Below are 26,855 nucleotides of genomic sequence, written 5' to 3' on the forward strand. Positions count from 1 at the left end.
AATTCTCTCACAAAATCTTTCTTTTATGCTGCCAATTTCTTTATATATTTCTTTAAGTATTTCACTTACTTCTTTCAAGGACACCAGGATTATACCTGGAAATGAAAACTGTCATTTTCCACTCCTCAACATACAAGGCCTTAGTGATTGGTCAACTAATTCTAAGGGACCTGCCTCTATTGGCTGCACTTTATATCACTTTGTATGAGTGTACGATAAATAAATGGCTGAGTAAATTGGTGCACAGCAGAACTTTAACTTAAGTTTATGTTATTTGGGTAAAATAGGTGGAAAGGACTGGCAAGTTTTGTTGGTCTTATCATTGTTAAATGTTTTAAAAGAATTACCCATAATTACTGCACATCGCAGCTGCTTTAGTTCAAGGAGCTCTGAATTCTTTATTAGGGTTTTGCACCTGAAGTTTTTGCTGTATATGTGCCCAACGACAGCTGAAGATTTATGTCCCCTGTACTGATAATTAACCAGTCAAAACACAGTACTTGCTAGAGCCTGACCGCTGAACTTTGACACGTGAAAGTGACAGTTTTCATTTCATTGCATATAATTAATGTTGCAAGTGGTGTCACTGAAATAAATAAATGGAGACATAGTTAAATCAATACGAAACAAAAAATAATATATTTTGTGACACATTTAACTATGTATACTCACATTTGGCCATGTTTTTATTTATGTAATGTCACATTTCACGGTGCATTAATTTACCTTTGTATTTATTTGTTTTACGTTTGGCTGACATATTCTTCCATATAGGGAAACTTCTAAAATGATATAAAAAGACAGAGTGCACTGTTCCTTCTACTTCCAGGATTTGACGTGCCCAGCATGCTCATGACAGCATGATTTCTTTTTGAGTGCAAAGAACCTGAGTTGTGCCAGAGATGCATGTGCAGGCTGTGGTCGAGGCTGGGGCCTAAAGGACACTCACACCCTGCTTCTCTAGGTTTCTGAGTTTTCTGGCACTTCCCCTGGAACATTGTCCACACTGACAAAAAAGAAAAAAAAAAAAAGGAGTAACGAAGAATAATCTAACATTAAAAACAAACCATTGCACACCATACAGTAGAATTAAGCAAATGTACATAAAATAAATTACAGAGAATAAGTTAAAGCAGTACAGGCTGTCCCCTTTTGGATATCTAGTGGAGTGGAGTGCAGACAATAAAGAAATCCTGAGGGTCGCAATCAGTCAGGCTACACTGGCTGGCTCAGTTTTTGTCTTTTTGCAGGAAACACATACAATACTAAAAGCTAAATGTTTACCAAGCAGGGTCCTGAAAATAACGGTCATGTCATAGATATTGAAGAAGAGCAAAGTTTAATGTGCTTTCCTTGTCTGTAATGTATGCTACTCAAATCTGTGTCTGCATATATCAAAACAGAGGAACATTAGTCTGGGGTCGGACTATATATTTTGGATAAATGTGAAATGAGGTCAAATTAAAGGTGCAGAGACTGAGAAATATGGAAGCCCATCCATGTGAGGGAAGTGTGGCGGTGAGGATTGCTGTGACTTGGGAAGACGTTGCTAGACCTGAGCTATTAGCTTTTGTCCGTGTTGTATCTTAGATTTACTCTAGAGGGCCCAGCTCCCACCAAAAAGGGACAGAAGCATGACAATGCAAGAACTGGAATATACAATGCCTTGGATTTCAGAAAATGAAAAATGAAAGTTATACCTCAGCTCTGAATTCATTTCCTTATTTTCTGTTTCATGATTTACAAACACAAGGCAATTACCACGTTAAAATAAAATAAGGCAGTTGTCCATGAGCTCTGAAGACATGCAAAACACTGGAGTGAGTTGGGTAAAGGGGTCAGTTAATCGTTCTTTCATCAGTTTATAACAATTCAGAAACAGAGTCGAGTCGTTGAACTTTTTCGAAAGAGGAAGGAAGAGTGAAGCACAACATTAAAATTGGCATCATGTTGAAGACTTGTGAAAAAATGCAAAGTGTCCAACAAAAATCTAGTGCAAGATTGGGTTGCTCTCTAATTCTCCCCGAGGATGAATGTTTTTTGCATTAGCAAAGCAAAACCTGAAATTTTGAAGACGGATGACACAGGAAATTGTTGGATTTTCTTCTCTAGCAAACAACTGCTTGAAAGAGTGCATTGAAAATCCAATTATGTCCAAATCTGAGAAATTCCAAACTGTTAAACTCTTGAGGTTCTCTTTCTTCACTCTTGTCCCAATCATTTTACTCCTGCTAGGACCAATCAGAAAGAAAATCATTTTGGAGATCCGTTTACTCCTTGAATCCTGAAAGGCAGCTGGCCGTGCATTTAGTGGACCAGCTCAGGACCTTTTCATTCAGTGTGAAGCCAAGAGCAGTCAATGAGCTCTTCACTCCAGAAGTGTAACGAGCAGAAAAGAAGAAAACCAACAAAAAATAAAGTGATGGCCACCGTCAAGAGCGGCCGTGATTTCGTTATCTGGACAAGGTCCATAAGTGGCACTCTTCTTTCCCCCGGTTTTTAGAACAGTTACCCAAAAGCACAGACAGTAAGGCATCATTATCAAATGGCTGTGACTTGTTTGAGGTGAGACATGTGAAGAAGTGCAAATTGCCAACATACTTTACAAAATAACATTTCTCAAGTTTTAAGAAAGAACAAACCAAAAAAAGAACAAACATGTGTTCCCATGAAAGATGAATTTTGAGGTCCTCTGCAGAATTCCGAAGGAACAGATTTTAAAAACAAACATCATCGACCAGCAATGATGAGGAATTTCTGAAAGCCGCCATTAGTCCACCAGAGCCGTCCGATGTCAGTATCGTCCTGAGAACAAGTGTCAGCCCCATCTCATCTTGCGTCCATTCGATTCGGACCTGCATCTCGATCGAAAAGAAAGGCCAACAAGGTGACGGCCATCCTCCACCACAATGGCTGGGGGTTCCTTTGGTTCTGCTGTAGCTGTAAAGCACACATAGACAAAAGACGACTGGTTAGTGCTGGGCGGTATGACCAAAATTCTATATCACGGTATTTTTTTTGGTACTCGATGGTATTTTTTGCCCATTCATGAATTAACCACATTTTCCACTGCAATTACTGCTAAGTAATAACTAAGAATAACCTATTCCACTGTCATGAGAATTGTACATTGTACAAAAAAACATTTTAATGTGCACACACATATTAATACAGGTTTGCATGGCTCCATAAAGTGATAGTTTTCAAGGGGGTGGCACTAATGAAGAGAAGGAATCACATTACATGACAGTTGCAGTCAAAATACAGAACTTTTTATTGAACAGATTTTGCAAACAACTTAAACTAAAATTTTGACAAAATATTTTCAACCATCCAAAGAGGCATTTAGACTCCAGAGGTGCTTGTCAAAAGTTGTATTGCACTGAACATGTCTTAGAAAAGGAATAAATAGTAAATATTTTTTGAAAACCAACTAGACTTTCTGTTAATGTTAACCATCTCTGTCCACTGACACGTTAAAGTGACTTTTTAAACAACTTTACCGTCATTAAACTGCATAATATTTAAACTAATAAATAATAACAATAAAATAAATAATAGTGCAACTTCCAGTACTAATACTATTACAAAACTTCAAGCCCAGGTACATTACACAGTATTCACCAAAATAAAATAAAGTAAAACAAGTGCAACTTGGTGATGACATCTTTACCAACTGAACCGTCATTAAGGCAAATTGCATTAATATGGACCTTGCTTCAAACTAAGCGATATACATAAACAATAAAACTGCAACTTGTGGTATAAAGGGTCTGTGGCTTCAAAAAAAAAAAAGGGCAGTTTTTAAATCCAGTTCGCCATGTCCGTCTCCGTGGGCACGATTGCACGACCGCGGGGAGTTGATGAGGTGATTGGGGCGAGTCGCACCCGATATTTCTCAATTGCTTGATCAGCTTACTGCGGCGTGTGAATAAGGCGCTGCGCACAATGGAGATGTATATTTATTGGCCGGCAAGATGGGGTGAGAAGGAAAAAAGAAGATAGAACACAAGGAGGTTAAAGAAGGGAAAAGGCAGTCTTGGGAGACGATCCAGACACCAGGAAGATGAAGGCAGCATGAGCTGGGGTTTCATGAGGGAAAGCATACTCAGGCGATCTAGGGGCTGGTTCACCCCACTGACTAAGCATGTAGAGTGGGGCGAGCGAAATGTAAGACCTCCCAATGGATCTGAGGAGTGACTGAGTGAGCGTGAAAGAAGACGGGAGGTGTACAGACCTTGGATGGTCTGGCTGTGCAGTGCAAAGCGTCCGCCAGCAACGCCAGTGAAGGGTGAGCCGTGGAGACAGAAGGTGGTCTGCTGCGATCAGGCGATGAGAGAGACTGTATTTTAACCTCTATTTTTACGGATTTATTTATTATGGATTTTATCTCCACATTTCACTGGTTTTATTGATTTGCTATTTATTTGGGCACTGTATTTGTCTGAACACTACACAATGGACACTTCTGGTTTTACTTTTGACTGTTTTTAACAAAAGCACTTGAGCACTTTCCACCAACCCCTGGCTTCAATGAGATTTCTCAGCTCATCTAGGTCATAACTATCGACGGTGTTGGTTCAACAGGCTCCCATGTGGGAAGAGGGAGTGTGTAGAGGACTGGCATCGTCACACTATTAAACAGTACCCAGGTACATTACACAGTATTGAAAACATAAAATAAAACAAGTACAACTTGGCTTGCAGTATTATCTAGTAGTATAGAAACAGTATATACAGTAATCCCTCGCTATATCGTGCTTCGCCTTTCGTGGCTTCACTATATCGCGGATTTTATATGTAAGCATATTTAAATATATATCGCAGATTTTTTGCTGGTTCGCGGATTTCTGCGGACAATGAGTCTTTTAATTTCTGGTACATGCTTCCTCAGTTGGTTTGCCCAGTTGATTTCATACAAGGGACGCTATTGGCAGATGGCTGAGAAGCTACCCAACTTACTTTTCTCTCTCTCTCTGACATTCTCTGCTCCTGCGGAGGGGGTGTGAGCAGGGGGGCTGTTCGCACACCTAGATGATACGGACGCTCGTCTAAAAATGCTGAAAGATTACCTTCACGTTGCTCCCTTCTGTGCAGCAGCTTCATGAAGCGACATGCTGCACGGTGCTTCGCATACTTAAAAGCTCGAAGGGCACGTATTGATTTTTGATTTTTTGTTTTTATCTGTCTCTCTCTCTCTCTCTCTCTGACATTCTCTGCTCCTGACGGAGGGGGTGTGAGCTGCTGCCTTCAATGCAACTGCTTTATATGTCGGTGCTTCGCATACTTAAAAGCCAAACAGCCCTATTGATTTGTTTGCTTGTCTCTCTCTCTCTGACATTCTCTGCTCCTGACGCACACTCCTTTGAAGAGGAAGACATGTTTGCATTCTTTTAATTGTGAGACAGAACTGTCATCTCTGTCTTGTCATGGAGCACAGTTTAAACTTTTGAAAAAGAGACAAATGTTTGTTTGCAGTGTTTGAATAACGTTCCTGTCTCTCTACAACCTCCTGTGTTTCTGTGCATATCTGTGACCCAAGCATGACAATATAAAAATAACCATATAAACATATGGTTTCTACTTCACGGATTTTCACCTTTCGCGGGGAGTTCTGGAACGCAACACCCGCGATCGAGGAGGGATTACTGTACACATTTGAACATAATGGTCCACATCGGACCTTTTAAAACCAAAGTATCTCCAGACAACAGACACGGCACCTTTTTTCGTCAAAAGGTCTTCTGTGTCATCATGTTCAACTTTATCATCTACTACAGTTTCAGTTTCAGAATGTTCTCTGACCATTTTCACCGCTCAATACCTCCACTAACGCATGTACTCCGTTGCATGCCTGTTTAGTGGTGCAGCAGTGAAAAAGGTCCCCCCTTAAACAAGTTTCTTGCTGCGCCATGTTCCGAACGTTGTTTAGGCTATTTAAACCAGTGTTCCGGTATAAGAAAAATCCATATCATAACAAAAATAAAAAACGGTTTTTGGTATGAACCGGTATACCGCCCAGCACTACGACTGGTCACTTGAAAAGGTTTTTAGTGAGAACAACAACAAAAAATAATAACTTCATCTGTGCATCACTGGCATCCCTAATGGTGTAGTAGAAAAGTGACCTATTCAAACAGGAAGTTTATCCATCCATCCATTTCCCAACCCGCTGAATCCGAACACAGGGTCACGGGGGTCTGCTGGAGCCAATCCCAGCCAACACAGGGCGCAAGGCAGGAACCAATCCCGGGCAGGGTGCCAACCCACCGCAGCAGGAGGTTTATGATATTTTGAAATATGAAATGAAGTGCTGTGTTGTCCGGAATTAACTGTGCTCATCAAAACCATTTTAAATTCTTAAACTTGAAAACAGCCTCAATTGTCCACTTGCTGGCTAAACTGTTTCATCCCTGAGTGTGGGTATGCTTGCGGAAGGAGGGAGAATGGATCTAGAAACGTACAATTCATGTGACGTTATGATACGGGTTCAGACTAAATGGCTTTTTCTCGTTCAGTTCTGCTACGTCAATTCTGTATCAGAATGTAGACTTTTTGGGGTCGTAGAACTGAATTTTTGAATTTTTATTTTAAAGAGTTGTATGTTTTTATGTATTTTTCCGTCACTATCTTTACTTATTCCAGGTGTCACCATTTTGGGCATCAGTTGTTACGGTCTGGCCATGCAGCAATCCTCAGTGGTGTACGGCGTGGAGAAAAATCACCGGAACAGGATAAAAGGTCCGCACCATGCACATCACAGTCAACCGAGTTTGTGGTAAGCCGAAACAATCGGCCGGCGGTCTGCTGTTATTATGCACTGTTTATGCTTTAGACTCTTTTCATGGCTTGGACTTTGTTATTTGGTTTCAAGTTTAGGAAAAGACAGGGCAGATTCTTAGTTACAACCTTTTCTTGTATTTTGACATCTCATCTTCTGGCTACTTTCCATTATTCTAAACGTCTAATCTGTTCTTTGGCAGACATAACACACTGGAGGGACCGTCAAATTGCAACTCAGTGTTTGTTTCTGAACAACTTTTAACTGAACAAGTTAACTTTAATCTATTTATGTTGGTAGCATAAAGACTTATTCAGATGGGATTGGTTTTATACCAGGAGGTGGGATGAACGCATTGTTACCGGAGGAGCCCTGTGATTTTAGTCACGTTTGTATCACTCACATCAGTAACATTTTGCAGACTGTGCATTTACATCTCAATAAAGACTATGAAGCCCTTTTCCCTTCTATAAAATGCCAGTAAATAAATAACTCCAGGTAAACTATTGCCTCACAAAAGCAAAATGTCAGTAAAACAATAATTTGAGTGATTCGGATGTGACAAAAATAACAGAAGTCCTTCAGCAATACTTACTTTACCCAGTGCCTCAAATGGAAAAAAAAGAACTGATGGTATTCCTTGTTGTACGTTAAATATATTGGGGGGACAGGGTATCCCCTCGGTGGTCAGAAGGTGCGCAGATATGCACAGTTTTTATTGACATGCCCTTGGAGGTGCGAATAGACAGATTGTTGTTATAAATAAGGGTAGCTAAGGTCCGAACAGAACATAAGGCACAATACATTGTAAAAGGGCACCATGGATGAAAAACCAGTTTCAATCATACATACAGCTTGCTAGGCCAGGGTGACAATTCCACACACACCAATCAGAACAATTTTTGCCTTCACCTGATCAGGTCTCAGTGGCAATTGGGTCTAATCCAGAAACCGACCCTGAAAGGAATACAGGCACAAACAAACCTCTCTCAGTTGTGGTCACGCGAGTAACGACAATCGATCTTAAAAAATGATGGGTCACCAACAGGGTCACTCATTTAATTAACGTGATAACTTTCAACAGAAACAGCACACATAAGGTAAAATAAAATAAATCAAAATGTTGCTGTAGCAATCAAGTCTCGTTCGGAGCTCTGTCTCTCTTGAGCATCCATCTGTCCAGAATGAGACTCCACCTTCTGTGAGCGACTTTGTAGCAGAGCTACCGCAGGAAGAACTCCATTTCCCAGCAGTCCCAAGGGCCGCTACTACTTGAATATACAGTCCTTTGATTGGAAAGAGGTGGAGTCAGTTCCCCTCACTACTACACTGGTAAAAGAAAGAGCTGACACCATTACCAACAGCGCATTCTCATCCTGGGGTGGGACTGCTTACCCAAGATGAGTCAGGATGGTGACACACATGACTGACACACAACATTTTAGAGTTGCCAGTTCAACTAACACGCCTGGAAAATGGAATAGGTGGAGAAAAAAAAACATGAATGCACATACCAAGTGTAAGCTCCACATACACCGTGACCCAACCAAAATAGCACCCTAAGTCTCCTCGTATAGTTAACAGTTTTTTTTAACATATTCTAATATATTTCTTGCTGTTTAGTTGAACAAAGGATTGAGTCTTTCCAAATGAACACTGTGCCACCTCCACTCATTGCCCTTTGATTTGCAATTAAGTTCATAAAAGAAGATAAATAAAACATGTCTGCAGGCAGCATAAATGTATATTTAAAGTAAGCCACATCTATAATTCCCATAATGGCAGAGTACAGAATTGATTTAAACCTAAGCCTCGAAAACGGTAGCATGCAATTATGCCGAGTTTTATTGCGGAGCAACCTGTCCTGCTCTAATGTCGAATACACAATGTGCTTTTTCTTCCTACATGTGGTCGCATCACGTTATAAATGTGCCAAACACTCAGGAAGTGCTGAGCAGCATAATTCGCAGCCAGGCATAATAGAAGAACTCTCCAAAAAAAAAAAAATGAGGGGTCAGAGTGAGGACATGAAAGTCTCATGTCTGAAGCTCACACTTCCTTGTGGCAACAAGAACTTCCTCCTTTTAGCAGTTCACGTCACTAACAGAAGACAAAACTACACTGACACGGTACCTGCATAAAGCACAGCAGCGGCATGAAAGCAAAGCCAACAACTAGTAAGACAACAAAGAAGCAAACGCTCGTCATACGCTGGGAACCGTGCTGGACTATGACCAGGAGTCGAACAAAGACCCAAAAGACCTGCCATGAAGAGGAAGACTCAGCAAGTCTAAAACAAGAAATAGCTGCTGTGAAGCGTTTCACCTTCTTTTGGTTTTTCCTGCAAGCTCACAGAAAACTACAGTTATTTCTTAAAAGAGATGTGACCAAGAAAGCTCAGAAACTGGACAGACAGATGAACGTTTTTAGGTACCTCAACTTCCCTAACATGGCAACAAAACTGCATTTATGAAACCTCCTCTGGTGGAGAAAGTACAACAGTCAAACAGACCGTGGATGTGTATGTGTGTCTGCACGTCACATGTAATCCACACGGGCAAACCATATGTTTCATAAAAGAACAGGTTTAATCAAAAATAGGAAATCTCTGTCTCCGTGCAATAATGAAGTGATTTTGTAAGGGACAACCAAACAACTGACCAATTATAAGAGAACATCTGTGATTTCTCATAATCAGAGTGAGTGTGCTCTAAATGAAGGACAAGGCAGGGTGCCGAGTTTGATGGACACGGGTCCTTTCAGGGTCCTACTGAATTACGATGGGATACACAAAATTCCCGGAATTCTTAAAAAAAATAAAAACAAAAAACTTTTATACATCTTCCAGCAATTCCATTTTAATCATTGTCGCAAAACTCCCCTTGCGATGCAATACACATTGTCTATTCCAATGTACATGTCACTGTGCTCAGAGCCTCCTGTAAATTTTTTTCTGAAAGACTAAGGGGCTTTTGCCCCCTGCTTGCTTCGCTCACCAATCCCGCAGCCTGCGCTACGTGCCAACCACTTTGCGTCTCTGTCACTTACGTATGTGGATTTCACTTTCACCAAATAACAAATCTTTTAATTCTCATGGATACTCCTCCTCATTAGGAAGAAACACTACTTTTCCCTGATGGCAACACAAATTAGACGATCTACAAGTCTCTAACTTAAAGTGTAAAGCCAAACAATATCTACATACTTCTGTCATGTCACCTATGTCCATATATTTGATCTCTTTTCGCTGTTCCGTTATTTCACCGAGTAATATTTTCCATTTGTTTGTGCTAATGCAATATTTACTATCATTTTTTTGAGACTTTCGAATTTTAGTACTTTCTTTATCTCTAACCTGCTCTGTATGTGTATCGCGCCAACGTTTTTGAACCTCTTTACACCGTTTTACTTTGTCTTCTACTCTTTGTCTTTTATTTCGAGCCCCAGGTATGGTTAAATCTCTTGGCACAGAGTCTTGTCTCATGGGACATGAAAGTATCTCTCTGAGAAAGTCTCGTCTCATCCCAGGCTAAAAAGTCTCGTCTCGTTCCAGGATTTTTTTTATATAATAGAGATGTCACTGGGAATGAGATCTACTGAATTTGGGGATGCAAAGCAGCAACCACATTATTATGATACTGCAGGGTGTGCAGGTGTTCTGCCATGGTGCAGAGGGGTGTGCAGGTCTGCCATCACAGTGCAAAAATGCAGCTTTGTGTGCTCCACGGTTCCAAACGTTTTTTCCTGATGCTCTCCCGCAGACATCTCAGCATCCTGATTAACAGTCTGTTCATGGGGAAACTCTTTAACAACTCTGTCAATTTGCTTAAATAAGATTATCGTTTTTTTATGATATTCAATATGACCTGACACGCATTTTTCCAAAGTTACGCACACGATTTTAAAATCAATGTCACAAACATACATCTCGATCAGCTCAGCACGATGCCAGTTGGCAGATGGATTAATGAGAATGTATGCGTATGATTCCTAGTGGCAGAGTCGATAGCTATACCCCACTGCCATGCTACAAACCGGTTCAGGGAATTTCTGGGTCTTCGTATTTCTGCTGCTGGTGGTCTTCTGATGTGCCAGGGAGCCTCTGAGACCAGTCACCATTCAGGGAAGGATGTGGAAGTGGTGCAGAGCTACAAGTAGATAGAAAACTGGACTGGTCTGACACCACAGTGGCACTGGCCAAGAAGGGCCAGAGCAGACCGGACTTGCTAAGGAGACTCAGGGCTTTGGATGCAGGGCCATCTTAACACATGGGCACGCTGGGCAGTTACCCTAGGGCCACATGCTAATCTCTGTATGTTGTGACTTGCTGAATGGTTGTGTAGGTAGGGGCACCAATGCACTGCTTTGCCAGGGGGCCTATAATGCTGGTAAGGATGTGAGCAGCAAAAAGCTGATCCATAGTAGCCAGTGTGGTGTTCCACGCTGCAGTCTTCTGGGAAAACAATTTGAGCTCAGAAGAAACACAAGGCTTGAATAAACTTATCAGGAAAGCCGCTGCCATCACAGGGAGAACCCTGGATGCCATCATGAAAAATCCCCTGCATCCCCTCCAGGAGGCACCCTCACAGGCTCATTCCACCACATTCTGGGGGTCTTTACAACTCACTGCTACCAGGCTATTCAATGCTTCCTCCCGACATACTCTTTAAATTAATTTTGCAATATCTGCCAAATATACATTTCTTTACATTTATGTATTTATAATCGATTGATTTATCAGCTGCGTTTGTTCTGCAAGTCTGTATCCTTGTTTTTTTTATGTTTCTGCCATTGTAGGACTCTGAATTTCTGGATTAATTACCGTACATTTATCTAATCTAATATGTCTAGATGTATTTGTACAAAAGAAAAAAAAAAACATTCCATGGGGTGTACGCACTTTTTCATACGACTATAAATGTTGTATGTTTAATACCAGTGAGGGCAGCACAATGGACAGAGCACTGCTACTTCATGGATCCAGTACTCAGGGTTTGACTCCTGCACCCGAAGTCAATGTGGAAGCTGGATGTCCTCCCCATGTCTATGTGGGTTTCCCTTTCACATTCCCCAACACCTGCCAGTGTGCGTATGGGCATTGCCATGCGTGAGCACCGGCATCCAGTCCAGGCCTTGGTCCTACTGCACCCATTAGTGCTGGGATATCCTCCAGCTCCTCCAAGTTTGGGAATGACAAGGGTGAAAGTTGCAAATCAACGGATTGCATTATGGTGCAATTCCTCTCTTTTCTGGTCTTTGGATTTCCATTCTTGTGCAGTTCCCTAGACATTTTGTTTCCGGGCTGGAGTGCTCGTCAGAGTATTACGATGTGACTGTATGTGAGGTGAAGCAGTGCATTTAAAAACGGGCAACCTTGCGTTTTCAAGCCCAGCTCAGTAGTTAAGAGTAAAGCACTTGACCATAATCCTTCTGGGAGTGTGCACAAAGCCACGTTAGTCTGCATTTATAAATCTCTCGGATAATTTTGCTCTTGAGCTCCAAAAGCCAAAAAGGGAAGAAGCTGCTGGCTGCCGTCAACGTGTCTCCTTTAAGAGAAACCCCCCTTGCGGTTCACCTCTTTATCTCTGCTGCACTCCCTGTTGGCAGAAAGCCAGAGTGTGGTGAGTGGTGCATTGTGGGTAGGACAGGTCACATTGTGCATTGGGCCAGATGACTCACCAGCTAAATTTAGCCAGCAGTATATAAACACAGGGAACATTCACTCGGAGCCTGTCTAGTGGCCTTGTCGCTCCAGCAGTGCCCCTGAGCCAGGGCTGATCTTACTCAACACACAGCAGGCTCTCCTGGGCTTATCATTTAATGACAGTCGATTTGCTCTAATCTGTAATTACCATTTATCTGTTGGCAGTTATCAGAAGAACAAATATTACACTTGCTATGGATTCTAGGCAGCCGGGCCAAGCTGAAGAGAGATTCACCAGCCGAAAGAACTGCTTGACTTAAAGGTCACACGTAACTTCAGTTAAAGATCTGAGGCTGGTGGCCTTCTTTTGTTTAAACACAGAACGTCTGGTCAAGAGTTTACTCAGAAGAAACAAATATAAAACACACCTTCAGGTTCAGAAACTGGCTGTGTCCTGGTTGCCACAACATTAAAAAAGTGGGTAATACTATTACACTATCTACATTTCATAATGCTGCTGAAAACAAGCGATGAAGAAGAGGTCCTTCTTCTGGACCCCACAGAGCTATGTTACCCGGGAGGAGTGGATTAAGGAACATAAAGAATAAAGGGTTGTACTGGCTTGTGTACTGGAAAAGGTAAACTCCCAAACCTGAAACAGTCGTTTGAACCTGTGACCGAGTCCGTGCGGTGGGTTTGAGGTATGGGTGTCCAACTCCAGACCTGGAGGGCCGCAGTGGCCTCAGGTTTTCATTCTAACCCTCTTCTTCATTAATTTGCTGCTAATTAACTTCTTTTTCTTTACTTTTAATTAACTTGTCTCAGACCCCTTAGTTGTCTCTTTATCTGTAATTAGCAACCAAACAATAATGAGACACAAAACGAGCCGCCACACGACCAGCTCACCTGTACCCATCACACAATATCTGAAAATAAAGAAAGGTGAAGGTCTCAGTAAGGCTGATCTCTCAGATCTTCAAAACATTTTGACGGTGTTCTTAGAAAAAACAGAAAATCAGCAGTTTTGGAAATGTCTGCTGTGGCAGAAGGAGAGCAGCAACAAACCATGGAATTAAATAACGGGTTTAATTAACAGCAAGAATCTGCTTCTCACTAAGAAACTGGTTGGAGTTTGAAGCCCCAATTTAGCTGGTCACCTGTTGGCTCGTTTCACGTCTCATTTCTGTTTGGCTGCCATTTAATGATGAAACAAATCAATTCAGAGCACTGGATCCTTAAAAACAGGGCTATTAAAATGAAGGGAAAAAGGAGTTCATTAGCAGTGAAAACTGGGCACTGATTAGGAAAACCTGCAGCCACCGCGGCCCACCAGGCCTGGAGTTCGACACCCCTGATTTAAGGCTTTGCGATGCCCCCTACAGGCCACCGTATAAAGAAAGTGTGCAAAAAAAACACTGAAGGTGACCAAGGGCACAACGGGGTCCACTTTACGGAAACTGTGAGATGACCTGAAGATTCTTGCTCAAGATGTCTGTAGATTGAATGTCTTGTAATAGAAATCTCAAACTGTTTTGACCTTCATTACTCATCTTAAAGAGCTCGCAAAATAATCCTGTATTTCCTTAGGTGGGGCTAAACAATAAAGTACAACAGAACACAAGCAAATCATTTCAAAGAGCATAAATTGAGGTTAAAACATGTCGGCCTATAAGAGCAGACATGGGGGACATCAGCAGCATGGTCATGTCTTTTGAACAATGCCAGTTATGGCATCTGACTGCTGCATAGGTCCTCTCCTACTTACTGAAGCTGTAAGGTCATTTCCGATACTAAAGAAACTGTGCATTCAGGTGTGTTGCCATTTGTGAAAGACCTCTCTGGGCAGGGATCACACGGATGGATGTCAGTGATATGACACGCAGAACGGAGCACAGTTGACTGCACCAGACAGTGAAAAGACCAGAGCAGAGGACTTAGTTAACTGCATTTCCTTTCACTAACAGCAAACAAATCAGGGTTTCATTTTCAAGTCATTTATTTGGAAATACACACAGAAAAATAATGATTTGGCCACAACCAACGGCTGACTGAAGGTTGAAAAACAAGAATCACCAGCCCTTAATTTTCCACTTTGCTAAGCCAAGACATCAATGTGGTGCATCCATGTGCCATTTATTAGTCAGCACCCTGACCTTGTGTAACACGGCCTGCACTTCGTGAGATGAAGTGGGCCAAGTACAATGTCACACACACACGCAACGCACGAATAGAAAAAAACAAAACAAAACAGGCCAGTGTTCAGGCGGGAACTGAAGATTTAAAACAAGAATTAGGCCACAAGACAGCACTGCCTCAGGTGGCAGCTCCCCACCCAAGCAATTCAATTACATGACTAAGTTTAGGAGGATACCATTCCAAGAACAACACCCCGGAGGAAGGAAACAGCAGGAAGAGTCTCAAGTCCATCCCAGCTGCTCATCTTTTTAAATTTAACAGCTGCCCCTCATTTAGGAGCCAAAGGTCAATAGCCAGTCCACCAATTTCAAACTTTCCACAAGACTCGGTGTCCACTCATGAAGCATCTCCTCAAACTATTGTCATGACCTTCTACTTCTACTTCTTTTCGGGTCTTCAAGGTTCCTCTTTGCCCTTTTCTAAACAAGACTAAAGACCACGGACAGGTCTGATTAGTTGAGCCTTTGGGTTTGAAAGTCACATTTAGAAGGTCTGATAATCTCTAAGCATGGACTTCATTTCAGAACTGACACTCAGGGGAGTTGTACAATGGCTCACCCTGTGCTCTGACCCCCAAAGGTCATGCGAAATGGAAATTTACCCTTTGGGGGATTAACAAAATATATCAAATCAAAAATGAAAACTGAGCAATTGAGCAATTCAAATTTTAAAAACTTTATGGACATGACGAGAACGCCCGTCTGACTAGTCAGTCAGTTCTCACTAATGGTTAACATCGGAGTGCTTTGGAGTATTTACACTCTGCATCCTTTATGCACATCTATTTATAATACACATTGCAAAAAACAACACTATACTGTGGAGCATTCAGTGATCCATTACGGACCCTACAGAATGTAGCTCATTACTGCACACCAGGCCTTAAGCCTGCTGTATACTTGACGTATTTTTAAAGATCCCAATAGGACAGCATGTTGTTTGTTGTTAAAGTGAGTTAAGTAGCCTGATGGCCCGTGGGAAGAAACTCCTAATGACTCCAGCAGTCTTGCTCCACATACTGCTGTAATGTTTGAACAGTCCATGGGCTGGGTGAGTTCCTACATTAAGCCTGGAGAAATGCGATTTTGTTCAGCTGTGCTCTCCTTGTTGTATGGTTTGAATGACAATAAAGTAAATCCATCCATCCATCCTCTGGTTGCAAGGACAAAAATGATGTCTGACACCAAGACACACCCGCTGGGTTTAAGAACATAAAACATTTGACAAACAAGAGGAGACCATTCAGTCCACCAAAATAACAAGTCCGTCACTTTCTAGCCCACAGGGTCCCAAACACAGGATTGAGGAAGCCCTTCTGGGACGCAAACCCTGTGCTCCTTAATGTGAGGCAGCAGTGCCAGCTCTGCGCCACCATGCTGCCCATGCACTGTGTCCTGACTATGTGGCAATTTGGATCCAAAATTGCAAATTTCGAGCAGTTGCTGGTGGCAGAAGTGATACAATATGGGCACCTTCTCCGAACAAAGGGCTGAATAGGATGCAGCCAATCATCAACACGCAAGAAGACATGTAAAATGACTTGAAGTGCATCTCTTCACCTTGCATCTCCTAAATGACAATCGAATCTCACTACCAACCTCCAGAGCTCCACTCCATTGAGGGGGTTGTTGCTTTATATTATATGTGTCGATGATAACACCTGGTTACGATTAGTGTTTTTTTTTGGGGGGGGGGGGGTTATCTGACTCAAGTCGAGTAAACCAAGTGACAAAAAACCTACTGAACTACTGAATCACGGAGCTGCAGAGGTCCCACCTCCATCTTTCACTAAGCCATCCTGTAAACACTGCACTTCCTCTGCTGTGAAATTAGGGTTAGAAATGCGACATCAACCAAACACTGCCACCTACTGACTAGGAGAAAACTGACGTGCTGATTGAATGGACATCACACATACTGTATCTATACAATACACAAAACATTCAAGAGGTCCAGCAAGAAAACTATTCAGAATGAAATGCACCACAGCCTTCTAGGCCACCCCACCAGACCACCTACAGAACACACAATTTGTGGAACTGCATTACACCAACAAAAGTGCAAAAAAATATATATATACACTTCTTAATTATTTATACCACTTCATTCTTGTGTGGCCAGCATTGATATTCTGTACTGATGTCATTTTAGTCTCAACTTGACTATCCTACAGGCTGGGCAATGTCAACTTTGTTTTTTTCATATTCAAGTACTTTCGGACCAGGGTCCCTCCTGTCCAGCCAGCGTGCATTTCATTTTGTCCTCATGAATAGAATTCCGGTCTGGTCACACATGTTGGATCTTTCCAGTCTGACAGATCAGTATTTAATTCTGCAAGCATTAACATCATTTTGTGCTACTGACTTCAGCTTGAATAAACTTTTCCGCAAATGGCATTTACATCACGTCGGCCACACCGCTTCTCCAGCATCCACAATACAGTGAGAGATCTTAAGCAGTCATTGGTCATATCTGTTTACTGTTGCTTCTTGGATATGTTTTCAGGTTTCGCCGCAATCTTAAGAAAAAAAGGCCATGACGATGCCCTACGGTTAGTCCATATCCAGGCTACCCATGTTATATAATTGATGGTGGAACGACTCTAGGCATCCAGAAAAATTCAGCGATATCTAGAAAATTAAATGACCCCCCACACCAGGTATCTCCACAGCTAAACAGAGGAGGCACAATCACTTCTACTGATGCTCTAGAACACCAGCGCTACGTCAGCATGGTAAAAGCAAGCAAACATCACAAGTAGGGTGCAACGGCACACGTGTTCATGTGTAAGATCCTAGATGGAATCGCAGGACCTAACCATGGTCAACTGGCATATTTATAAAGAACTGGTGACACAAGGAAAGTACAACAATATGAAAATCATGAATGCCCTACACCGGCATTGCTTTGCATTAAGATCTATCAGATTTTTACTTAAATTTCTAAAAAAAAATGAAATTTTTACCCCAATCACTCATCCGTTCTCAGCAGATTGATATTAATGATATGACCTACAGTGTGTGGACATCTAACCATCATACCAATATGAGTTTACTGGAGATCCCATTCCAATGTGTTGACCACCTTATAACAGCCTCCATGCTTCTTGGAATGTGTCAATGTGAGTTTGTGCCCATGCAGCCAAATGAGCATTTGTGAGTTGGATGAAAACTCCTGGCTCACAAATTCATCCTGAGGGAGTTCAGTAGGGTTGAGGTCAGGGCTCTGTGAAGGCCACTCGAGTTCCTCCATGTCTGGTCCTGGCTTTATACACAGGGGCCCTCAACGAACTGCAAGAGCTCAATTACCTCAAATATCTTTGTCTGCTTTCGCGTGAATAGTACCCTTCACTGGACCCAGGGGCCTAGTCTGAACCCTGCCATTTTCCCTCCTCCACCAAGCTCTACAGCAGTACAGAAGGTACCATTCTATTGGCATCCACAAACCCAGATTGGTCCATCAGAATGCCATATACTGAAGCATGATTCATCACCCCAGAGAACACGTTTCCATTGCTCCAGAGTCCAATGGTGGTTGTGTGCTCAAGACCACTCCAGCCAGTGCTTCGCATTATGCATAATGACCTGAGGCTCAACCATGAAACCCCACTTCACGAAGCTCCAGGTGCACAGTTCTTGTGCCGAGTTTGCTCCCAAAGGCAGTCTGGATCTCAGTTGTGAGTGAGGACACAGAAGAGAGGCCATTTGTAGCACTTGGTGGCCCCACTCTGAGTTTGAGTGGTCTATTACTTATGACCTCGACACTTCCACTTCACTGTAACTGCACTTCAAGTTGACGGAGGCAGTTCTAGCAGAGCAGAAATTTCATGTGCATCCACATTTAATGTCAGTGTGCTCTTCAGTATTACCCACTACTTATAAATGAAGACTGCACGACCATGTGCTTGATTTGATGCACCTGTTACTCATTTGGAGGGGTCTCCACATACTTTTTGTCACATAGTATAATTCTGCTATTACTACCACTCAGTCATAGATCCTTTCTAATCTGTTTTTTAACACTACTTGGTCCCAGGTATCTACAGCATAATCCGGCATTAAGTGCAATGCACAGGCTTGATTTGATATATCTGAACTCAATCATCTGTAGGGGTGCCCACAATTTTTGGTCGTATAGTATAGGTTGACTACCCCCTCCGAATCCTTTCACGTACACTTCCACATTCATTCAAGAACAAAGCACCGAGGAACTTGGCTTCCTCCAGCTGGGGCAGCCGCACATCCCCTGCCGCTATTTTTCTGGGTGGGGGGGGGAGAGGTAGTGGTGGGGGGGAACAGTGCCCTTGGATTTGAAAATGGCAACTGTACTACAGTCAGCTGCAGGCCAGAGATGACAATCTGAGGAGACGAAGAGGACCACCTGATTGACGAGCCTTTACATTTCCAACTTGGACAATCTTCAAGACGTCTCAACCACAGTTTTGGAAACCCTCCTAAAATGTTTAATCTCCATAGAAGCAAGTAAGATCTGAGTGAGGAAATTACCGTCTGACAAAGTTCACAACGACTACAAAAATGGTTTGATTCAAGTGCTCAAAAAGCAGCATCTCGTAATTCCAAGGAATGGACCAAGTGTCCCATACAGCACACACTGCCAGGAAGACCACATGATTAACTTGAACAGGAACAAAATGGACTGCCTGGAAACTACAGAAATAGAACACACTGCTAGCTCCTCATTTCACTCACCACTACAAAGCCGACAAGTCCTACCAGCATGATAACACAAAAGAAAGAAAAAAAAAAGCATTACCAGAATAAAGCTCAAATAAAAATAGCCACGCAACGCAGAGAGTGGCCGCAAAGCAGATTCAAAGAGGAAGGACCAGGCAGCTTGTTTACTACAGCTGCACTCATCCTGCAACTCCGGAGCTGCTTCAGAAACACGGCTCTTGTCACGCCAACCCGTGCTTGGCTGCCAGGCACACTCGCCTGCCTTCTTGAATCACCAGGCCCAACGCCACCCTGGAGGCATTTGCAGGGGAATCTGTCATCTTGGCGGCTTTGTTTTGCTTTGTTTTGTTACTTTTGCCCTTAATACGGCTGGCGGGACTCACTGGAGACTCCCTAACCACAGACCACTCTGCACTCACGCGTGAGGTTTCAGGTTACAGCCTGTTTATCTTGTCCAGCCACTTCTTCATTTTCTTCTGCCTCAGCCCAGCCTCAGCATTTACTCACTTGGCGCTCTTCACGTCCACAGAGGGTCTGCACAGCTCGTTTTTGTGCTTTTCATAAACAGAAATCCTACGAGAGGGAGCTACCAAGAAGATAATTAATGACCCGAGGAAATCCTCACGGGTGATTTGGGCAGGACGCGTGGGGAAATGTAGTAGAACTGTAACCAAATACTACACAATAATAAAAAAAAAACACAAACTATTACGTTAGCAACCATCAAAATACACCAAAGTTATCAGAATAATGTTGAGATTAATTATGTCGCCAATACAGCTTTGAACTGCAGCTGTGATATTTTAATAGCAGCAAAACACTACAACTCTTTCTAACCTTGGAGGGGTGAAACACTGATAAAAATAAAATATTAAGAGAGGAATGGCTTACATCAAGATCTAGGCCTCTTTCTGAGCAGAAAGGTTCACAATAAAAGCTGTCTTGCATGTAATGCCATGAATGACGCAGCTTTTCGGTAATTTCAGAAGTGTATCTGTGATGACATTGGTACGCTCTTTAAATACGAGGGGATGGACACCACTTTTATATGTCGTTGCGCACACACAGTGCTACTGAGGTGAGCATATTAATGACACTGCCCCCTAGGGACACGCGGTCCCTAACACTAACACTAACTACTCTTTCACCTGCAGATCAGAGGACGAGTCGCAGGAGAACTGTTGGTGTCACTTATAGTTTAGACACAATGCCGCTGGGAGTTCAGAGGAGGACAGAGCGCCGCTGCCCAAAATATTTCTGAAAATGTTCACAATCATTTTCATTTGGTCTTTTTTCTTTACTTGTGTTTATGATCTTGACATTAAATTGGACCCCAGCTGGTGCCCAACCCTTCATTATCTCCCCGTTGACTTTTCTTTCACATAGTGTACAGAGCTAACTGTTGTTGTTGTTTTGGGGTTGTAGGATATTGTCACCTAAATTGTCCCCTTCTTGTTCAGCGCACTGTACTAATATAATAACCTCACATATTCCAAGCTCGTTTCGAAATCATCTTCAGCTAAAACAGTGGCTGAAAATAAAAACACACTGACTAAGCCCTCTAACTCCTGGTGAAACAGCGGTATTCATTACCCTGTTCTTTATTCTGTGGGGCACATACACTCCTGTCAGTGTTTATGCCCAATTGATATAGTTATTTATTTAAAATGGCCTTAAGGGGGAAATGACAGAGATATCTTTTAAATAGAAATCGGGGAATGAAATGCAAGTCACAAAATAAGGTAAGTTCAAAACCGAGAGTCTACCCTCATCTATCACTCATCACAGCCAAATGCACAATTAAAGACAAAGTCAAAATAGCATTGCACAACTCCTGAAACCAAGGAGACTACGACAACACAGACACTCTCAGTGTTTAGGTCAAGTCAAGTGGCTTTATTGTCATAACATCCACACACCGTAAGGCAGCATACGTAAAATAACAGGACCGCAGTGCAACACACGCACACACACACACACACACATGACAGTGCAAGACAGGTAAAGAACTATAGTATATCATAAACAGAAATACATCTTCAGAAATTTCTGTCCAATCTTGGAGAACCAGGAAGTGCATGACTCCCGACCTTTATACCCTTCTACACACTGGCATCACGGGTTGTGACATCCAGCTGTTCCCATATGGAAACCAAGTCGAAAGCGGTGGTGCCCACGAGCAACAAAACGGCACTACAATAAGATGTCAAAGTTTTAAACAATGTCAATGATTGCCTTTAGCACAAAATAAACCATAACTATGAATTCTTCATGTTCTAAAATCCCCTAAAAGACACAAAGAACATGAAATGAAAGCATATAAAATAAAAAAAGAGTCATAACATACTGTATATGAATTGCCCTGTCTCAGATATCCTGTGGAAGACTCAATCTGATCATTTAAATACTTCTAATTATTTTTATATGGTACATTTCAACATTTTAAGTTATCGTCCACTACCGTACATTTCGGATAGGTGAAGAATAAGATAGGAAACTTGTGCTAAACGAAATTACAGATTTCTCCTTGCACTGAACACTGAGTGTGTGTGTTATGATCTGGAATTTACTTTCATTTTTTTGTAAAAGTTCTAGAGCTCTTTTTTATTTTAACCTTTACACATACATTAATGTGCACTGCACTTACCATCGTGGTTTCCGTGATGACCATTCGCACATGTGATGTCACTGGAGTCACCGCTTAAAGGTCAGCACACACATCCCTTTAGAACATTAGAACAATCCAGATGAGGAGAGGCCACTCAGCCCAACAAAACTCACCAGTCCTATACGCTTATTACTCTCTATATATTATATAAAAAAAACAAGTAAGCCCGCGATTCGCTAGCGAATCGGAAATCCAAGAATGGCAATCAGTTTCTGTTCCGTCCGATATCTGGATGGATGACATATCATGGAGGGTGGGTGAGTCTGGGGAAATGTCACTTAATTACATAAGCATATCTGTACTAAAGCGGTTTCGTTTTGTGGAGACGTGATTCCGTTGCCTTTGCTGCCACCGACTGCTGGCAAAGTGGAGCACAGCAAGTTTAGTTTACAGGTTGTGGTGTTCGTGTGCCAGCCACTGAGTCTGGGAAGCCGCTGGGTTAGAGTCTGTGACCGTTATGTGATCTATATTACTAGCACAGTGGATTAGAGCAAGTGTAGTGAACAGGTTGTGTTGTGTGGGCGCCACCTACTGACTCTGGGAAGCCGCTGCGTTTTGGGAAGCAGCTGTGTTTGACTCTGGGGCGGGCGCCGCTGCGAGTCTAGTTTACAGGTGGTGTTGTTTGGGCGCTTACAGGTTGTGTTGTTTGGGCGCCACCTACTGACTCTGGGAATCCGCCGTGTTTTGGGAAGCCGCTGTGTTTGACTCTGGGGCGGGCGTCACGGCGCATTACGTTGTGTTATTTGGGCGCCACCTACTGACTCTGGGAAGCTGCCGCGTTTTGGGAAGTCGCTGCGTTTGACTCTGGGGCGGGCGCCGCTGCGAGTCTAGTTTACAGGTTGTGTTGTTTGGGCGCTCAGAGGTTGTGTTGTTTGGGCGCCACCTACTGACTCTGGGAAGCCGCCGCGTTTTGGAAAGCCGCTGCGTTTGACTCTAGACTCTGTTGCGGGCGCCAAGGCCGCAGTGCGCATGCACCTCGGTGTGTCCGCCGTGCATATATTAACTGTGGTTTAGTAAGATAGATCCTGGGATGAGACGTGACTTTCTCAGTGAGACACTTTCATGTCCCGCGAGGCGAGACTTCGTGTCAAGAGATTTAACACGCCCGGGGCCGAAAATAAAAGACAAAGAGTAGATGACAAAGTAGAACGTTGTAAAGAATTCAAAAATGTTGCTGCGATACACATGCAGAGCAGGTTAGAGATAATGGAAGTACTAAAATTCGAAAGTCTCAAAAAAATGATAGTAAAGATCACATTTGCGCTAACAAATGGAAATTATTACTCGGTGAAATAACAGAACAGCGAAAAGAGATTGAATATATTGTTAAACTTTAAGTCAGAGACTTGTAGATTGTTTAATTCTTGTTGCCATCAGGGAAAAGTAGTGTTGCTTCCCAATGAAGAGGCGTATCTGCAAGAATTAAAAGATTTGTTGTTTGGAGAAAGTGAAATCCACATACATGAGTGGCAGAGACATGAAGTGGCTGGCATGTAGCGCAGGCAGGTAGGTTGGCAAGCACAGCGAACAGGGGGCAAAGCCCCCTAGTCTTCTAAAATAACATCAAGTCGAGTTTTGAGTGTCCCCAAAGTCTGTCTACCACACTACTTGGTCGCTTATTCCAAGTGTCTGTGGTTCATCTGTGTCAGGAAAACTTCCTAATGTTTGTATGAAATTTCCCCTTCACAAGTTTCCAACTGTGTCCCCATGTTCTTGATGAATTCATTTTAAAATAACTGTCTTGATCCCCTGAACTAATTCCCTTCGTAATTTTAAACACTTCAATCATGTCACCTCTTAAACTTTGGCTTAAACTGTATAGGCTGAGCTCTTTTAATCTTTCTTCACAATTCAACCCCTGTAGCCCTGGAATCAGCCTAGTCGCTCTTCTCTGACCTTTTTCTAGCGCTGCTGTGTCCTTTTTGTAGCCTGGAGACCAAAACTGCACCCAGTACTCCAGATAAGGCCTCACCAGTGTGTTATAAATTTGAGCAGAACCTCCTGGGACTTGAACTCCACACATTAAGGTGCTATATAACCTCACATTCTGTTAGCTTTCTTAATGACTTCTGAACACTGTCTGGCAGTTGATAGTGACAAGTCCACTGTGACTCCTAAATCCTTCTCATAAAGTGTACTCTCGATTTTCAGACCTCCCATTGTGTATCAAACCAGTGTCCAAGATTAAGATAATACCAGTGTTGGTGTCCAATTCTCTTTTTGTATAATTCTGTTCTGGTATACAGTCTTGTTTTAATTTTGACAGCCTTTTTTTGATTTGTGTTTCAAACTTGACACCTCATCGGCGAGAGATCTCAGCTACGACCTCAGCTTTGTTTCTTGACTAAGTCTCACCCCTCTGATTGCGTTCATTAAGAATCATACTGTCTCTTTTCAAGTTAAAACAGTGAGACCCAAATGTGAAAGGAATCTTCTCTTCAGGATGGGTGGACTGTAAGAGCCCTTAACGTATCGGTGGCAGTGTACCACCTGCAGAGAGTTGATATGAAGTACACAGCTTTCTTTAAACTCTTTACTTACAGTAGTGCCACCCATGCTAGGGCAATCTACAGGCCCATTTGAAGTTCAGCCTTCTACCTTAAACCACCTGTACAGTCCCAGCTTATTTCCATCCCTCACCTGTGATAATAATGACTATTAAACGTATAAACCTGTACCCTAACATGAGCGCTTCAAAGGTCAGCTCTGGATGTCAACACAAGGTTCTCAAAAACGTACACTGGCGACTTTGGCTCAGCTGGAAATGTTTACATTCTTAAATACGGGAGTGCAAATGAAGCTGATAGCACAATTTCAGAAAACAGTAGAAATGGTGACATCCGTATGTTGGAAAAGGGGATAAACACCCAAAAGAAATAACAGAAGAACCTAAAAAGAGCAAGGCGAGAACTTAGTAAGATAAATACTTTTCAGTCCCACATATGTGCTCGTTTTACATTTTTAGCTTAAAAATCTTAAACAAGTCATCCTGTTATGATTACTGGCTGACTGCCTGGTTGGTTTCCTCTTCATGGGCCCATACGATGTTACCAGAGAAAAGAATTCAGGTCTGTTTATTTCATTTTCATATACAATAAACAGGGCACTCTAAATATTTACAAATGCAGTTCATTTAAAATGAAACTGTGTACTATGTACCTACAAATATTAAGTAAGGTAAAGAAATTCCTTGACATACCCTAAGGTCATTTGGCAATCTCTCTATAAATAAAGTAAAACAATGTTAGTAAACCGCTCTCATTCAAATTAAAAATGCACTCTTTACTTCCATTTGTTAAGCTAAAAAGAATGTGGATGAACACGATGTAAATGAGAGCGACACAGAGGGTCAGAACTACAAAAGGCAAACAAGCTCTCCCATTGCCCAAAGCTGCTACAAATATGAAGCAAACATGTTCTGATTTCTCTTACTGGGTTCATATTTTCCACATACAAGTGGAAGTTGATAATTGCCCACACTTTTATAATTTGTTTGCTGTACAGGTTTCTCTATACACATGTGAAAATATGCTGTGGTTACAGTGCTCAAGTTTCCACCTTGATCAATTGGTTACACCAGGAGTCACCATGGCACTCCACTCTCCGTCTGCACCAAAGAAAAGCAGCGAGTAGTGGTCCACTTTCTATGGCCTGAGGGTGTACCAGGGGCCATAATCCTCGTTGAGTCATCAGAATCATGGTATGGATTTGCTCGCTCTTGTCATTGGTAGTGGACGTGGACGGGTGTTCCACTCCTTCTTCTTGATCAACTCTTGTCTGACCATTTTTCAACTTCTCAATCCATTCATACACACTCTGTTGTGGTTTCAATGCTGCCTCAATATTGTGCAGAAAGCCTTCTATGGATTTTAGCCCCTCTTGCACCATCAACCCATAAAAATCAGATTACTATTCGCTGCTCTTCTTTCATGAAAGCAGTGGTAAAATGTCAACCTTGATGAGTCGGTTTCTCTAGGAGTGACCATGGGCGCTCTGTTCTCCATTTGCACCAAAGAAGAGCAGCGAGTAGTGATCCAGTTTTTGTGGGATGAAGGTGCTCCAGGCTCTGAAATCCTTGTTGGTTCATCAGAATAATGGTATGGACTTGCTCTGTGTTGTCATTGGTAGTGGACATGGGGGGGCGTCCTGCTCTTTTTTCTTCCTTAACTCTTGTCTGACCACTTTTGAACTTCTCAATCCACTGGTAAACACTCTGGCCCATTGTAGACCTTCAGCCCATAAAAATCAGACCACTGCTCACTGTTCTTCCGTGTAAACAGAGAGTGGAGTGGCCACATCTGCTCCTAGAAAATGACAACAGAAACGACTGATCGAGGACAGGACTTGTGACCACAGACACACCAGTTTCCACATGTGTGCAGAGGAAAAGCTGTAGAGCCAACCTAATGAAAACGATCACAAAAGCACAGATAATTACTGACTTACCCTTGTGTTTTAGTTTTTCTTTCAAAACAAAACAGTAAAATAATTACAGTAAAATACAGAGACCGTAGCTGTGTACTTAAATACAGCAATTATCTTCAATTAAGCCATGTCACTGAACTGAATAAATGAATTACAAAAACAGATTAACGAGCAGAAGGCCATACAATACCGTACGCATGGCGATGGCATGGTAAGTGCTACTGCCTCACAATTCCACAGACAAGGTTCAAATCCCGGTCCGGACACCTCCTTCATAACATTTGAATATTCATCAGTTTTTGCAGACGTGTTCCTTTACACATTCTTATCTCCCTAGGACATTCCCAAACAGTGAGGGTGGATGAGAGCCACTGGGTGACTTGACATGAGCTGGCATCTTTTACATCGTTGCTGCCAGCAGCAAACCCAAATCCATGGAGACAAGAA

The 26,855-nt window shown here is 42.4% G+C and overlaps 1 protein-coding gene across 3 annotated transcripts in view; it reads right to left on the minus strand.

The window, feature by feature from the left end:
* The window catches only part of LOC114666398 (bcl-2-modifying factor-like), a 56,483-nt gene that overhangs the window by 132 nt on the left and 29,496 nt on the right, over positions 1-26,855 (minus strand). For all 3 annotated transcript variants that reach the window (XM_051919859.1, XM_051919860.1, XM_028821242.2), the window contains exon 4: positions 1-2,940. This exon is cut by the window's left edge. In XM_051919859.1, the coding sequence (XP_051775819.1) occupies positions 2,830-2,940 (111 nt within the window). In that variant the 3' untranslated portion in view covers positions 1-2,829. The remainder of the gene's footprint in view (positions 2,941-26,855) is intronic.

This window comes from Erpetoichthys calabaricus, chromosome 16, assembly GCF_900747795.2.
Source record: "Erpetoichthys calabaricus chromosome 16, fErpCal1.3, whole genome shotgun sequence".
Lineage (NCBI taxonomy): Eukaryota > Metazoa > Chordata > Cladistia > Polypteriformes > Polypteridae > Erpetoichthys > Erpetoichthys calabaricus.